The sequence below is a fragment of the Pholcus phalangioides genome, unplaced genomic scaffold (assembly GCF_987345545.1).
Source record: "Pholcus phalangioides strain wild (caught in Gottingen) unplaced genomic scaffold, Ppha-v1.0 ptg000039l_1, whole genome shotgun sequence".
NCBI lineage: Eukaryota > Metazoa > Arthropoda > Arachnida > Araneae > Pholcidae > Pholcus > Pholcus phalangioides.
The window spans coordinates 15,817,792-15,834,457 of NW_028301625.1; the positions used below are offsets into that span (position 1 = coordinate 15,817,792).

A 16,666-nucleotide genomic window follows, 5' to 3' on the forward strand; every position below is an offset into this window, starting at 1 on the left:
GAGGTATGAGCTCCTTTTGAGCCATCTGTAGCTATAATAGCAGAACAAGTCCAGAATTTTTGATTTCCACAGATGCTGAGTAACAGAGAAATCAGTGTTGAGATTGGAAGACCAGTAGCAATGTGAAGAGATTGGTGATATATAACAGAACACTTTTGAATATTTTTCTTGGAGCTATTATGCTACAAGAATGAACTGTAATTCATGAAGCAGAAGTAATGTTTGAACAGATAGCCAAAAGTTTATTCCCTTTAGCTCCTCAAAGCCTGCCTGCAATCAACTTCATGATATTACAAGTGTTGACTTTTTTGGAAATGTGATTGATCTGGGGGCTCCAACTCAGCTTTTGATCCCAAATAACTCCAAGAATCTTGATATTTTCCTCGTAATTTATCTGAGCACAAACCCCCACTGATCCATCCAGTTTGAAACAAGGTTCACGGCAGAATTTAATTCATCTGTAATATCATTCAAGTCTGATTTACTGATCCAAAGAAAGATGTCATCAGCATAAATGAAGGGATGAATGGAGTTTGGTAGGTGAGAAAGAATGTCAGAAATATATAGATTAAATAGCCATGGTGACGTAACACATCCTTAAGGCAATCCCCTTTTTAAGTCAATACAATCTGACTGATGGTTTCTCCACAACTAATGATACATCTTCTATCTGTCAAAAAATTCTCCATCCATTTAATGAAAGTTCCATGAAACCCAAAAGATTTAAGCTTGTATAAAAGTGCAGAATAGATGACAGAGTCGTAGGCGCCTTCAATATCCAGAGAAACAATGACGCCAAATTCCTTGAGCCTGAAAGTATTGAAAATAAAGCAGTTTAAGTAATTAAGAAGGTTTTGAGATTCAGAACATGGTTTGAAGGCATAAATGTTTACTGGGAAAAGTTTATATTTTAAGGGGATCCAGTTGAGTCTACAGAATTATTCTTTCCAAAATCTTGAGTTTTATGTTTTTTAATGTCAGTGGACGATAAGACTTGGGACAGCTTGGGTTTTTATTGGGTTTGAGTAAAAAAATTACTTCCAATCCACTGGAATGATTCCAGAGAGCCGAGAGCCAAATTTTGTTATATTCAGCACACAAGAGATGAATTTGACAGTCAGGGAGATTAAAGAGCATGATTTAGCATTGATGACATCAGGACCTGGAGATATGTTTCAAGTACGACGAATTGCAGATTTGAGCTCTCCCCAATGGTAGTAGGAACATTCATCAAATTAGAGAAGTCTTGATGGGGGCAACTGAAACAGTCAAAGTCCTTGTGAGTGTAATTATAAGATTTGACTGGAGAAGATTTAACTGATCCATAGGGTCCACCACTTCTAAATTGTTGACCTGGAACACAAGACGGCGATCCACTTGGAGTTTAGACTGGATGAGTTTGAGTTTTCTAAGAATTGTAAAAATCTTGGGATAAGTGGCATGATTAAAAATGTTTTCTGACATAAATTCCCTTTTTCGAGGTTGAGCTCCTTTTTGAATTTTGCATCGTTTTTCTTAACACTAGAACCGCGGCACTTTTGATATACCTAGAACCGCAGACTGGGTCAAATTGACCTAAACCGTGAAGAAACTGTTTCATAGCAAAAACCAAAATTTCTTTTCGGTTCCTGGGGTTTCCCTACTTTCATTCAATGTTGTTTAATTATGTATCCATAACGGGAAGCTATATTTGTTTATAAATATAAAATGGACTTCAAAATTAGCTAAAAAAAATATGTAATTCATTAAAAATAAGATTTAGTATACATTCACACTGTTCATTACAAAAACTTTTGCAGTAATCCCACAACATGAGAAAGATGTAAAATAAGCACGTCAAATTAAGTATGAGAAAGTCTATAATATGATTCTGTCAAAAAAGTATTGATTTCTTACTGAGAAGTGGAATTTATGATGAGCAGTTTGGAGCAATTTTTTTTTCATTATTTTTGCATATTCACCACATGTTGAAGTTGCACAGCCCATGCAAAAATTAACAGTTTTGTTTCCACATTTTGATGTTACCCGACATCAAACTCGTTTATTTTATTTTTTGATGGCTCACGAACGTTTCCTCTCGTACAAGGACAACATGTATGATGAATGCATCTCCAATAAAATTTTAGAGAAACTGCGTTCGAAAAATAGTTCTGGTCTTCTGTACTACTCTATACAAAATACAAAGTTTTTTATAGTGTGATCTAGGATGTTGTAGAAAACTTGAACAGGCCACCCTCGTGATGCAACCTTCAACGAATATTTTCTGGCTATTTGATCGGCTACAACTTCGGCAAACTGTGTTGAATTGTAGTGTGAAATAGTTTCTGGAAGCATTTTGGGGCTTCCACTGTCGATATAGACTGTCAGAGAGATGAAGCGTGCTGACAAATAAAACATTTTTATCTTTTCGATAAATTTTTTTGATAAATATTGATAAAAATATCTTCCTTAATAAATTTTCATTATGAAATTATTGTATTCCAGTAGCGATGTTTCATGCAACTGTAGTTTCACTATGTTCATTGCATCAGATAAACATTGCTCTTCGATTTCATCCTCCTCCTAAGTTCGTATACTCTCATATTTCATACCCTCCCTACTAAGCTCGTATTTTTTGGCTTTCAGCATTTCAGCCAGCTTCAGTGTAGTGAAAGAAAGTGTAGGTTGAGGCATTTCTGCCCTTGTTCTCAATTTTTTTTGATCAGTTGCATAATGGAAATCCATTCAAAATGTATTTGACGCCAGCCAAAATTTGATTCTTTTTCTGTGACATCGTTTGCCTACAGAAATTTCAGCTACTTTTTTCTAGAGTTAAGCTTTTACTTTCCGAAAACCTTTCTTGAGTCCCGTCAGAATATCAGGTATTCAAATTTACAAAGGAAAAAATATTTAGCTCTACTTTCGGTTCCTTCGTTGCAAAAAAGATAATCTCCACGGACAATAAATTGGCGCTTGACCTTGAAAAACCTTTATTCTTCATTATCTTCATTTAGAAATATGTTTTAGAAAGGGTGACCACTTCCAAGAAAAGTATACATTCCCTTTTCCTATAGAATAGTATGTCAGGTCAAAATGACCCAAACTGCGGTTCTAGGTACAAGTGCTTATAGCTCTGAAACACTACACTAAATGCAAAGAGAATAAAATTTTCGTGAATCAATATTCATATATCATCATGAAAAGTCATGAAATTTTTTAATCATCTGCACTTACGTTTTTGAGATAAATGAAAACAAAGTTGATTTGGGTCAAATTGACCCACTTCACGTTCTAGTGTTAAAGATGATCCAACACTGAGGACAAGGGCATCTAAGAAATTGTTTGAATGACCTTTTGTTGCATATGAGTAATGATCTTAAGGATGAATAAAAAAGTACTCATTACTCATACTCATGAGGGTGTGATCGAACCTTTTTTGTAGCTGATATGCAAGATTTTTCTACATGATCAGAAAAAAAACAAGCATTGTCAAACGATGTCAAGTTTTCTTTGAAGGAATCCCAGTTTGTAATGGCTATTTTGTGAAAAAAAATTTATTTACCCAAAGATTGATGTCTAGACATATAGGCAGATGATCATTGTCGTAAAGGGAATCACTGCTGAACCAATTAATTTTACCCATTAAGTTTGAAGAACAAAAGCATAAATCCATTGTGTTAGACGAATTGCTTGAAATATGAGTAGTACACTTGGGTTGGATCAGACAAACTGGGTTTTGTCAAAGCCACAAAAAAATATTTCTGCCAGCTGTGTCTGTCCGAGGACTGTTCCATAAAGAATGGGACGAATTGAAATCACCAACAATAATGAATGGAGATGAGATTTTAGAAAGAATGGTATTCATGACTAGGAATTTCAAAAGTGTTAGCCAAATAGGAGTTTGCTATATGAATGTACTTGTTATGGAAATGGATCTTGATAATGATGACTTCAATGCCTTGACGACAGAATTTATGAATAACATGTGAAGGGTATGTAGAGCGAACAGCCATTAGAACTCCACCTCTGCCCAAACTGTTGTCTTGGTCACATGTGTATATTACAAAGTTTGGTAAGTGGAAACGGTCATTGCATGTAAGGAATGTCTCCTGGAGACAAAGTACATCATAATCTTTTTGAAAACCTAGGTGGTGTAATCTCTTGTTATTTGATGCTGCGCAAGTTCCACTGAAGCACCTTCAATGATGTAAACAAAGAAAAATTGTATAATCTTGACTAAACTAGAAAGAACAAAATGATGGTATCCATGAATAGCTTATTCAATGAAGTAAAAGCGAAAATGACCATATCTACAAATCTTGCAGTTGAACACAAAAACAGCACTGACTTGTACTGAAGTAAGAGAGGAGAGAAAAAAAAATTATCATTGATTATGATGGTTTGAAGGGTTCTGCTTAGGCGTGTCTGCAGAGGTCTCTAGCAGTGGCTGCTGAGCAGGAGTATCCTTTGAAGGAGCTTGCAATTTATTTTTCTTATGAGGAAGCTCACTGGTAAATGCAGATAACATTAGTGGTACAGCTTCCTTGATGACTTGAGATATTAGATCTGGAACAATTGATAGAATAGCTTCAGTGATCAGTTCATGAATGGAAACTTAACATCTCTTCAATTATTTTTTCACGCATTGTTTCAATTTCTTTACGGACCAAATTTTGGATATCAATTTTTAAGTCGGTGATGGTTGATGGTACACAATTTATACTTGCTCTGTCAGCAAAAGTTGGCAATTTATCTTTGAAGAATTTGCGAGCTTGGTGAATTGGAATCCGCTTGATTGTTTTGTACTTGATTATTTCCGCCTCTCTAAGAAATGTTGGGCATTTCTTGTCCATGGGATCATGACCTTGAGCGAAGTTTATACATTTAGGAGCATTTGAACACAATTCTGTATCATGATGATCACCACAGGTCCTACAGATAATGTTGGTAACTGGACAAAATTTGGTGTGATGTTTAAATTTGAAGCATTGAGTGCTCTGGCTTGGTTTTTCAATAAATTCTTGAGGATGAAAGATTTGGAGCCACAATTTGAGATCAGCAGGAATGGAATTGCCCAAGATGGTAATTAACAATGTGTTTGTGGGTATTTTATTTTTCACAAATCGTCTAATGCATAATGGAACTAAACCATTGTCCATCAGCTCCAAAGCCACATCATTCAGCTTTTCAGAACATGGGATATCTCTCATAAGCATTTTTGAAGATAATGTGTCAGTAAGTAGAGTAGCTCTAACCCGAATATTTTCAATGGAAGACAGCGATAGGGCCTCCCAATACAACTTCAGGTGATGCCGAAGTGAGAAGTAAGTCACCATTTCTTGCGAATCAGATTTCATCGATGAGGTTTGCATTCAGAAATTTTTGTTCAAGGCACATACGTTATTCCTTGGGCTTTGATTTTGTGATGGTCATATCTCCAACAATCTTGATGGTGAACTGTGAATTTAATCCAGATAGATTTTGAATAATGTCCTTGGGGCTGATATCCGAAACCCAGAGATTATCTTCCGCAGATGTAGAAGGTAAGTCATTCAATGTCTCCATGGGGGCAAACATTTTAGAGGATAGAGAATTCAATGATTTATGGTATTCATTGGAAGAGAACAATTCAGTATCAGAAGAATCCACACCTACGTCACTGAAGAAACACTCCAGATACTAATTAGTTGACCAAAAAATGAGTAAAATAAAAATTATATATACGATTGAACACTGGAAAAAATAATAATAATGTGACAGAAGCAAAGAATTAAGTGAAAAGGAAAAAAAACTGAAATTAAGCAAACAGGAAGGAAAAAGCCGACCTCAAACGCGTGACGAATAAGCCTGACCTCCCTCACACAATCCGAGGCCAAGTGCACAATCTCTTCATTAATATGGGTGTTTTTTTCCCATGCATTCACAAATAGCCGTCAAAATTCCCAGAATTTTTTGTTTCTGCTTTTTTTAGTGCTTCTGTTTTAGAGTTGGGGAAAACTGTGTTGTGGCCGGTTTTGTTGGTCGGAATAGTGGCACTACCTATTGGGGAAATTGGGATAAGTGACGTCACTAAGGATGTGTGTGCAGATGTCCTTCTTTCTCCGTCTTTGGATATGGTAACCCTATTCCAGACCCTACCATGAAGCTGTGCTGGAAGAGATCACCATCAGACTTATTCATGCCATCTACTTTGTAAACTAATCATGCATCTTTATTTTAAATTTTCTATATTCTGAATTGCTTTCCAAAACTTTCTTCTAGTTGTGTTGGAAGGATTTCAGGCTGTTTGGCCATCAGTGATCACTATTCTAATTCTCCTGGAACCCAGGTTGTAGAAGAACACTGGTATTTGACAAGTAAAAGTAGTATTTTTGAGATCCATAAATTAAATAGTATAACTGTTGCTTGTTTTTTACAAATTAAAGTTTAAGAATTGGGAATTTCAAAAAAATGGCATTTTGTTCAGGACCAGAGGATTAGTTTGTAAAATCAAGTGGCAATTGTATACCGTATCTGCTCCCCCACATTAGCTGCCATGCTATAAACTCTGGAGACACCAGCTTTATGAATGTTGGAATTTGGTCAAATTCCTGCATGCCAGAAAAAGCGAGGTTTAATGAGGATCACTGAATACATTCAAGAAATCAATGTCAATTTCTATTAAATACTGAATAAGTGAATCAGAATAAAATAATGATTTTTCACTGTAGCAAACATGTTTTGCCCAGGAATTTGATGAGAATTCAGCATTTTTTACTGCTGCAATTTAATTATGGTTAACCCAATACAAAATACAGATAGAGTACTGTATTTTGAATGTTTTTTTACATGTTCAGAGATTGATGAAATATGCTGTCACTTCTATATTACAACATCATGTTTTGCAGTGGTTTTTTTTAATTTTGCACTCTGTTATTTTATACACATAATCAAGCATTATAAAATACCTCACAGAGTCTACTTATATTCTGATTCAACTTAGCTATGTGAAATAAGAATCCAAAATTTTTAATAAAACAAGATTTGCGGTAGCACATGCAAACATAAAACTATAACTATTTGGATGCAGTTTGTAAAACTGAAAGGATTCTAAAAGAACAGACAAGGTATAAGTCAATTCTTAGAGACCAGATATTTAAGAATTATATAGAATCAGCTACTCAAATTTCCCTATGTGCTGGTGTCCCTTGCTGTTTACCAGCTAGGAATGGCTATTGCTGGGGAATAGGTAATAACATAAACTAAGATTATCATAAATTTATGACAATCTTAATTTATAAAAAAATCATTTAATCATTAATCAGGTCATTTAAAAAAAATCCTTTGTTTTTTTTTTTTTTATCATTTTCATGTTCAGTAGTGGTAGTTTCAATTATTTCACTACAGATGCAATATTGTTTTTGAGTCTGTGACTAGTCAAAGTTATTCATGATAATTTTTTTTTACTTAATCCCTTAATGATCAGGGACAAGATGTCCCGTCCCAATAGAAATGGAATACATTCATTCCAGCTCTCACTGTTTGCTTTACCTCTTTTCTTGTCATTGCAAAGTTTTATTATAACCCAATGAAAGGGAGTTTTTCCCTTTTTATTCACCTCAGTATCTTTTCTCCTTTTATCGTCTTTCTGTGTAAATACTTATTATTCCTGTGTGATGTTTTTCCCCTAAAAAAATTATGAAAGAAATCTACTGCACTCATCTTCCTCTCCACTTCTATTTCTAACCTATAAACAAGGAACCCAAATTTTTAGATACTTCAAATACACATCATCCAGATTTGTTGCCAAATGTCCATATGTGAAGGGGGCTAAATAATGATTCTCTTCACTAACACAGTATAAACCCAGGCTTTCTACAGTTTATTTTAATTAACGGGGAAGAAGTTCTAAACAGCCAAAGATAATTAATACCTAAGTTTGGTATTTGTGTGAGCTAGACACCTATATTTTAATACTATGAACTAAAAAGGAAATACCATGATGGGATTAAAAAAGTCACTTTTCGTGCTAAAAATGAATTGAAATAATTTCTATTGCACTAGTGTTACTATCTGCATACAAGGGCTAATTAGAAGAGAAGAAGAGACTGGGACAGTACAGTCCATTCTTAATAGCTTTTTCTTTTATGTCTTCTTTTATTATGGTTTGGACATAAACCAATAAGTATGGGGAATTTCCTTCAGCAATGTGCTGTGCCATAGTTGTCTTATTAACATTCTCTCCCACAATATGCCAACAAAGAACCTTAAAGTGTATATCAACAACAGCAACTTCTGAGCATCCTTTGATGAATCCAGATTACATAAATTTTAGATAACCTGGTCATTAAATATAATCAGAATATCAATTTACTTACAACTCGAGCTGATATACAGGAATAAGAACACTTATTCAAGAAAATAAAATGCTTGTATTGAAGATTATTTGATTTTTCATTCCACCGTGGTCATTTTTTGCACAAGGGCTAATTAAATCGGGACCTAATTTATTGTGATTCAAAACCACAGCCTTTTTTTTATACTCACCAAGACGTTGGTGCACTAACTCTTTGGTGTGGGATTCCCTGCTGTAGCAGCTTGTATTGAGAGAATTTTTGAAACTGAGCAACACTATTTTAACCCTTTAACAGTGCAGCCAGTCTGAGATATAACTCTCCACATGTACAAGAGAGAAATTTTCCCTTTCTGCCCCCCCCCCCCAATAGCATATTGTTCATACACAGTTTAATAGCCTACTGTATTATAACTACACAAAAGTAATTGAGACAATGGCCCTGGGTGATGATTAGATATAGAAAAAAAAAAATTAGCATACATGTTCTAGATGTATAATCTGTCCTGGAGCCTTGCATCCAAAGGTATGGTATTACCTAGCAAATCACTTCTATCAGCAAATCAGGAAATATAATTTGATAATTAGGTCAACTTAAGTTTACCTGCTGCCTTGGTGCGAAGTCTCACATGGCGTCCCTAAAGACGACCCAGGTGGGAGGCTGGCATGGCTTAAGCTAGTCATGGGCAAACTACAGCCCGCCAAGGGATTCCATCCTGCCTGCCAAGCATGTTCTGGTAGAAAAGTATAAATGCACACAATAAATATCTAGGCTGACCATATTTCCTTCATAAAAATACGGTAAAAATAAAATCGGGACCCATAGAGAATATCACAAACTATCGCCAAAATTGTCAAATCTAAGTTGCCAATTGTAGCTAAAAAAATTGTTAAAGGCAAGTAAAGTTGCCAACTATTGCTAAAATTGCTGAAAAATCACTAATAGCAGGAAGTGGAGAGCTTACACAAGAAGCAATGGGTGAAAATTTATAATTCACCAAACAAAACATAGGCCTGTATGTTTGACAAATATGTGAGATGAATAGACTTATATGACATGATAATTATGACTAAGTCATGAAAAACAAATCTTAATTCTTGATTTCAGAAGTTCAAGTAAACTTCATTGAAAATAAGAGAAAAAATAAAATTTTATTAAAAAGAGTTGGAACGTCCAAAATTATCAAAATGTCCTACAAAATACAAGTCATATGGTCACACTATACTTTTAAGTTTTTGGCCAGCAAGTGACAGAATTACTGCATATCTCGCCTGCGGACTGAAAAGTTTGCACCCCACTGGTTTAAGCCAAGGAGACCCTGGGGTTAAACCTGATTTTTTTTTATGTACAAAGCCATGCATCCTTGTTCACAGAACAACATTTTTGTGATCATACATCCTGCTTTTGAAGAAACTGTACCCTTGTTTGATACAGAATTATTTTCTTCTTCTTTTTTTTAATTGGGCCAAATAATTTTATCCAAAACCATGCTTATTGATGAGTCATCATTGCTTACATTTATGCTGTAAAGAGAACGTATAAAGAGGCAATTTTTATTAAGAAAATTTATTTCAAAGGCATTTCTGTTGCTCTAGATACCAAGAAAGTGAGAAGGCAAATTTTTGCATTTGCCTTTGATTGTTCCAGAAGAATTACTGGGGGGGGGGGCCACCAAAATATACAGAAATAAATTACCTTTCGGGTAAGATAGTACTCTACATCCTGAACAGAGAGTAACCCCCGCTATATTGGATTTTTGCCTTTTTTTATTTTATTAGCTACTGAAGACGGAACTTGATACAGTTCCAAAATGCGTCTAGCTGTTGTTTTTCATCACATTTTGGGTTTACTTGAGTTATTATTTCTACCGAAATACACATTTGACCCTTATGACAGAATACATCCTTGTTTTAGGTATTACAGTCCCAGGCCCTGTGTGTTCAATTAAGTTTTCTCAACATTTTCATCAAGGTATAGCTCAAAAGCCTGATGTCATGTGAATTTTTACTATTGAGAGTTTTTTTAAATTTTGTTGCCGGACTAAAGCTTAAGCTGCCTCCCCCCACAACCTGCTGCATTGCACTCTCACTAAGTGTGCCGCCCCCTGAACATATGCATATGTAGTTCTCTATAAATAACATTGTTTAGATCCTTCTATTAAGCCAATTCTTTGTGTAAACTTTGTCATCCCCAAACAGCTTAGTAAAGTGCTGCGCCCTTTCAGGCTAAATTGCTCATGAGATTTGAAGCTCATGCAAGTCAGAATGAGCAGTCTCAATAACCTGATTTCCAATCACATTTTTTGCTTTCTTAATAAGTTTCCATTCTTACCCATTTGTAGAGATGTCATTGGCTATGAGCGTGACATTCTTAGCACAAGCTGGTGAAAAACTTTCTTACCCAATCTTTATGCTAATAGAAACACGGAATTCAAAAAGTCAAGTCCAGCTCTTTCGTATAATTCCAAAAAGCACATGTACACACACATCCATGTGCCTTCAATAAAAAATCTAAAATAAATTCGCCTGCACTTTATCTGTAAAAAGAATCCTGGTTGCCAGGAGAGAGTTGTCATGAAATGAATTGAGTTTGCATTTCTTAAATGAATTGAGTTTGCATTTCTTAAATGAATTGAGTTTGCATTTCTTAAATGAATTGAGTTTGCATTTCTTAAATGAATTGAGTTTGCATTTCTTATGAAGGAAGTTTGGATTACGAGCAGGTTTATGAAACAAATTGTGCCTGTGAACAGAAGTTGTATTCTATTTTGCTTTGAGGGCTTGCATTAACAATATATACCAACGTAGTCTATAGGGCGATCGATTACATAATTCCCCTTGCTGGATTTTACTGGCGAATCATTGATCCTAGAGACATACGTCCAATTAGGAAAAGTATCCAAATGTGTAGAACTCAGATACATCATTCATGCTCCAAGTTTTTATACGGACAACCTATCCCCAAAAACCCAATCAGAAAGTTGTTGCCCTGTCTCAAGTGCAATAGTTACTGAAATATTTGAATTCAAAAAATGGAGAGAAGTTGGGGAAAAACAGCAAAACCGGATAATGTTTCTTCCCCTCATTTATACTGTTCTTTCACAACTTTCCTCCGAATTTTTAAATTCAAATATCTCTGCGAATATTACACTAAGAAACATGGAACTTTTTGTTGGCCCCAGAAGAAACAGGACAACAACTTTCTAATTGGGTTTTTTAGGACAGGGTGCCCATATATAAAGTTAATATTTATATTTTAATAACCTCTTGCAACATGAATGATGTATCTGAGTTTTATACACGTTGTTTGGATACTTTTTCTAATTTGAAGTACACCTCCAGGATCAACAGTTTGCCAGTAAAATACAGCAAGGAGAATTATGTAATCACCCTGTATAATGGTATATCAATCAAATTACAGCTGTAGTAACAAGTGGTACAACTATTTTGTGTTTTAAATATTTACTTCTTAGCCTATATTTATAATGAAAAACATGTGTTAATGTGGCACATTTATTTCTTTCACATTCATGCACAATCATATACTAAGAACAACAGTAACATACATTATACACGGCCAATTACAACAATCAAACAATATTGCAATTTAACACAATGTAAAGCAGGGAACTATGACGACTAGTGCAACATTAAATGTGATTAAGCAGAGAACTTTTAAATTGATATATAATTAGACAAAATGAAAAAAAATCACACATTTACATACTGAAACATGCATACATTTCACTCATAATGAATTTTTGACTGGTGACAAAATGGAGTGATAGGCTGTACAAACATAAACAATTATAAACAACAGTGAAGATGAACATTGGTTAGCAAGATACTTGTCGTGAATAACAATATTTGAAAGTAGGCTTGACAGATGAAAGCACAGGCTTGATCTATACTTTGTACATGGGGACCAACAACAGTTACTAATGAGACTGAGAAAATGCTGTCATTATTAGGAGGTTGTCATTAAGAGGTCCAGTATTTTTGAGGGGAAAAAATTTAGATTTCATATAAAATTTCAACAATGGAGAAACAAAATGGACAAAGTACTATGAATGCATACTGCAATTAGACGAAGCTGTTTTACAGCATCTGATATTTTGTATTAAAAATGCATGAATGTAGCATGATCTTATGCACCTGTTAACTGCTTGTGAAACCCTAGAGCAGTGAACCAAATTTTGGAAATCACTGACCTAACAGGGATAGTTCTAGGCTTTTGTAATCTGTGCAGCCACACAGAGAACCACTATAGGAAGGGTTTAAAATCAGTGGTAAATTGAAAAAATTGCAGAAGAAACGTTTTATTGGTGAAATTCAAACTATTAATTTGTTAGATAGAATGATTGGTAGAGAAAACTAGTTTTTGATGCATTTCATCTGACTGGGAGTTTTTGTGGTAATTTCTACTGATGTGGCTTATATGCCATAGGGGTGCTAAAATGTTATGCACACGTGACCCTGTGACGTAAAGAATCCATACTTATTTTTTAAGTTTGCAGGGTTCAAGGAAAAAAAATTCTTCAGGGCAAATATTGAAGACTATTTTTCTTATACGATATGCATTTTTCTTTTCATATCCAAAAGTGGCAGTTATTTGGGAATCCTTGTTTGAGAGATAAACCTTAATGTGTTAATTCAATGGTGTGCACTAAGAAAATGTGGTCCTTGTTCAGAGTTGACTGTTTTTTTATAGGAGGTGTCACTATATATGTATTATAGCTCTGGCATGACCGTGCCCTCAGGGACAATGAGTTAAAATCACGTAAGCGAACAGAGTCTGGTCGTGCTGTCTGTTCTGTACATGCATTATAAGCTAGTCGACCTTGTGACTGATGGTTATATTTGTGTGTAACTGTCCAGTGTATTTATGTGTTCAAAAAAATTGTAATTAGTGATTTTCAAACACATAGGCTACATTACAATATCATAACCCAACAACAAGGTTTATGACTACTCCACAATAAAATTTCTGCAACAAATGATTCCAATTTGATATGGCATGTGGTGTGCATGAAGTTTGTTCACCCCTGGCTCTAAGGATGAACAAACTTCAACAGAAATAGGAAAATAATTTTCTACTCATTTAATGTTTGACAAACACGCACAAAACATAACGAAACATGCAGACAAAACCAAAAATATAAATACTGTATATACTCGTGTATAAGCCAAGTTTTTTTGAGGAAAAATTTGTTCCTCAAGTGGGGGGTCGGAATATACTCCGGTCAGTTTTTGATGAGAAAATATTGACTCCACAATCAGTAGTCATTTTTGTAGCAGTGTTCGAGAAACCGGCATTATTGGTATGAGATATGTTCAAACCCCAAAGAACTGATAATGTCAATGGCGAGGAAAAGAAATCAAAAACATCATTGACTTTGATACCAGGTGGGCTAACGTCGATTGTACAGCCCTTAGATGTGAGCATCAATAAGCCTTTCAAAGACTATTTGAGGAATTTGTGGATCGAATGGATAAGTTCCAATGATAAAGAAACTACAAAAAGTGGTGCCTTGAAGAAACCTGACATTGGCCTAGTGTGCCAATTATCATCCGGTCCTTTAAAAAGTTGCATCAGCAATGTGATGGACAGAACTGAAGATGATATCCTCTTTGAAAGTGACAATGGCAATGAGACAGCCCAGGTGAAGATAAAAACGAAAAGTTGCTGCACCCTATGATGATCTGATGGATTACGATGAGCTTGGAGACTCAGAAGAAACAGATTAAAAAGTTTGAATCATTTTCTATTGTAAACTTCCGTAAGCTATTCATTTTGCATGAAAATATAAGAATTTTTTTCTCTGAAATGCACTGATTTTTTTTTTGGGTTGGCTTATACACGGTTTTTCAATTTATTGGGGTTTTGGTGGTCCTGAAGGGGGGGGGGGGTTGGCTTATAGACGAGCATATACGGTATATATAATGGCTATCTGTGTGTCATAAAACAACTTTATAACTAAACTAAAATCCTACGGGCATATACAGCAGAGGAACACTTCTCTTTATTCTATGAGAGAGTCTGATGCTAATAGGTCTAAACCATTATAAGCTGGGTAAATCATGCTACCAATAAGAACATGTATGATATGGGTAAAAATGCTAATAGAAACACAATATCTACTGTTAATGAACATCAATACCCATATCTGGCATTCAAATGAGTAGTTCCATCTCCAGACTGATTTTTCGGTGGCATCCACATAGAGAATTCTGCTTCACTTTTATCACCGCTAAAAAGTTTAGAAACCTGAGAATTGTTTGGTTCTTTTGGAATAGCTGTATGGCACTGTTGTTCCCTTTCTTTATTATCCATATTTTTATGAACAGCATTAACCTTTTCTGCTGGTAACACAATTTTTTGTTGGGGCTGGAAATTTTTAATTTTTTCCCGCTTAGGAGGCAACTGATCAGAATTCCATTCTTCAGATACTTTTGGAAATAGTTTGCATTGGCTATTCTTTTCTTGTTTTTTATCTTTATTAATTTCACAAAATTTGGTCTCATCATTTTGCGTTTCTCTTTCATGCATATCTTTTTTTACATTGGTTTCTATGAAATCAGACTTTTCAGAACAAGTGTTTTTATGCTTATACAAACCAGGAGTGTAAGCAATATCTTTCATTTTTTCTAACTTGTTTTTCTCATTTACTAGTTCTCCCAGCCTTTGTCGTAATTTTGACTTGGTGATTGCATCAAGACAAACATTTTCTGGATTTCCAAGTGCAGTCATGTAAGAGTCCAAGGGATCCATTTCGTCACTGTTTTTAGAAGAAACTATAGACTTTGATTTTGAGAGTTTTTCTTCAATTACAAAAATTTCTTTTACAATGTCGTCAATTTTTCTGACCAGCGAATCAAATGTCTCTGGCTCAGAACAATTTAGTAGTTTCTTTCTGAATTCACGTTTTTTCTCAATTGTTCCTGTTCTATCTAAAAATGTGTCTTCATCACTGTCATAAAAATCATCATCTTCCCAGTTTTTTCGTTTTCTTTTTCGACTTTCTTTTTGTGCTTGACGTAACAAGCCATAGCGATCCAACACCCTACATGCTTCTAAAGCGCAAGCAACAACAGCTTCTTTCTTTTTCCCACAAACCGAAGCTTCAACTGGTACATAGTCTTCTCCAGATGGATTATCGATAGGCAATTTAACTTGACAAACAAAAGTCTTGTAACCTTTCTCTTCCACATTGTATTGAAGATCAAAACCTTCACGCTCAAACCAATCGCGCAGTGTTTTCTTCGGGTCATCTATGAAGAGTTCCTCATTTTCGGTACTTAAAGCGAAGGGATTTTCAGTCAAATCTTCTTCTTCTGCATCTTCACCAATTCCCCAACTGCAAGACTCGGGCTCATTTACTGAATCAACAGGCATTTCTTCTTCTTCCTTCTCTGGACCTTGCATAACATATAATCTAGTGCTTCCACCAAATTTCACGACATGACCAGTCCTTAACCTATAATAAACTTTTGATTTGATTTGTTCTTTGTTTACAAAGGTTCCATGTGTACTTCCCAAATCATAGATATAAAGACCCTCCGGATACACTGACCCTCCATGGCAGTACTGTAAAATAGCATGGTAACGAGAGCACGAAGGATGTTCAACTGTAATATCGCAATTCATCAAACGTCCAATGACTAGAAATGACTTTTTCACTTCTATATTGGATATAATTGTTCCCTGTTTAATCACTTCAAATGAATAACTGTCCACAGGGGGTGATCCTCCCCATTCTGGCTCTGTATATACTAAAGGTGGTGGAATCTCAGATTTTTTAAGAGCATCGTTGTCTTTGGAGCAGCCCGCAACAGAGTTGGGCTGTTGGGGTTTTTTAAACAGAAATTCTTTAGCATTTTCAGCCATTATGTAAGAAAGAACAGTCAAATTACCATAAAATATTACCGATCCTAATCCTTAGTAGTAAAAATTAGGAATGTCCAACTACTTGCAATGTTTAATAGTCCTTCAAGCTATATCATGATAGCACTCGTGAATCACGAAAGAATTCTATAAAAAAAATAAAATTTCTACAAGAAAAATGAGACGAAAGACTGAAATTATCCCTCAGTATGATGTGACATTCAGCACTTGGTTGCACGAGTTGTTGTGCATTATTATTATTATTCAATTATACAGGGCTTTATGCCTTCGGGCCACCCCCTGTTTGAAAAAATATTCAGCATTATTATTTGGCTGACCATATTTTCTCGAGAGAAATACGGGACATTGAGGTTCCAAATACGGTAAAATACGGGACATCACCAATTATCGCCAAAAATAACGCCAAAACCAACCAAAGTTGCCAAATATTGTTGAAATTACGGAAAAAT

General features: G+C 35.1%; 1 protein-coding gene and 1 long non-coding RNA gene across 2 annotated transcripts; both read right to left on the bottom strand.

Moving 5' to 3' along the window:
* Window positions 1-551: 551 nt before the first annotated feature.
* Window positions 552-16,437, bottom strand: LOC149065621 (uncharacterized). Its single transcript, XR_016195619.1, has 3 exons — window positions 16,226-16,437; window positions 8,916-9,045; window positions 552-810 (listed from the first exon to the last, which is right to left on the bottom strand). It is a non-coding gene; the product is annotated as an uncharacterized LOC149065621 (long non-coding RNA).
* LOC149065622 (kanadaptin) lies at window positions 11,809-16,227 on the bottom strand. Its single transcript, XM_089253776.1, has one exon. The coding sequence runs from the start codon at window positions 16,197-16,199 to the stop codon at window positions 14,466-14,468; it is 1,734 nt and encodes a 577-aa protein (XP_089109902.1). The 5' UTR covers window positions 16,200-16,227; the 3' UTR covers window positions 11,809-14,465.
* Window positions 16,438-16,666: the final 229 nt, after the last annotated feature.

What these genes read in the sequence shown, in the direction of transcription:
- LOC149065622 (XM_089253776.1), bottom strand. Translation starts at nt 16,199, where the DNA reads ATGGCTGAAAATGCTAAAGAATTTCTGTTTAAAAAACCCCAACAGCCC.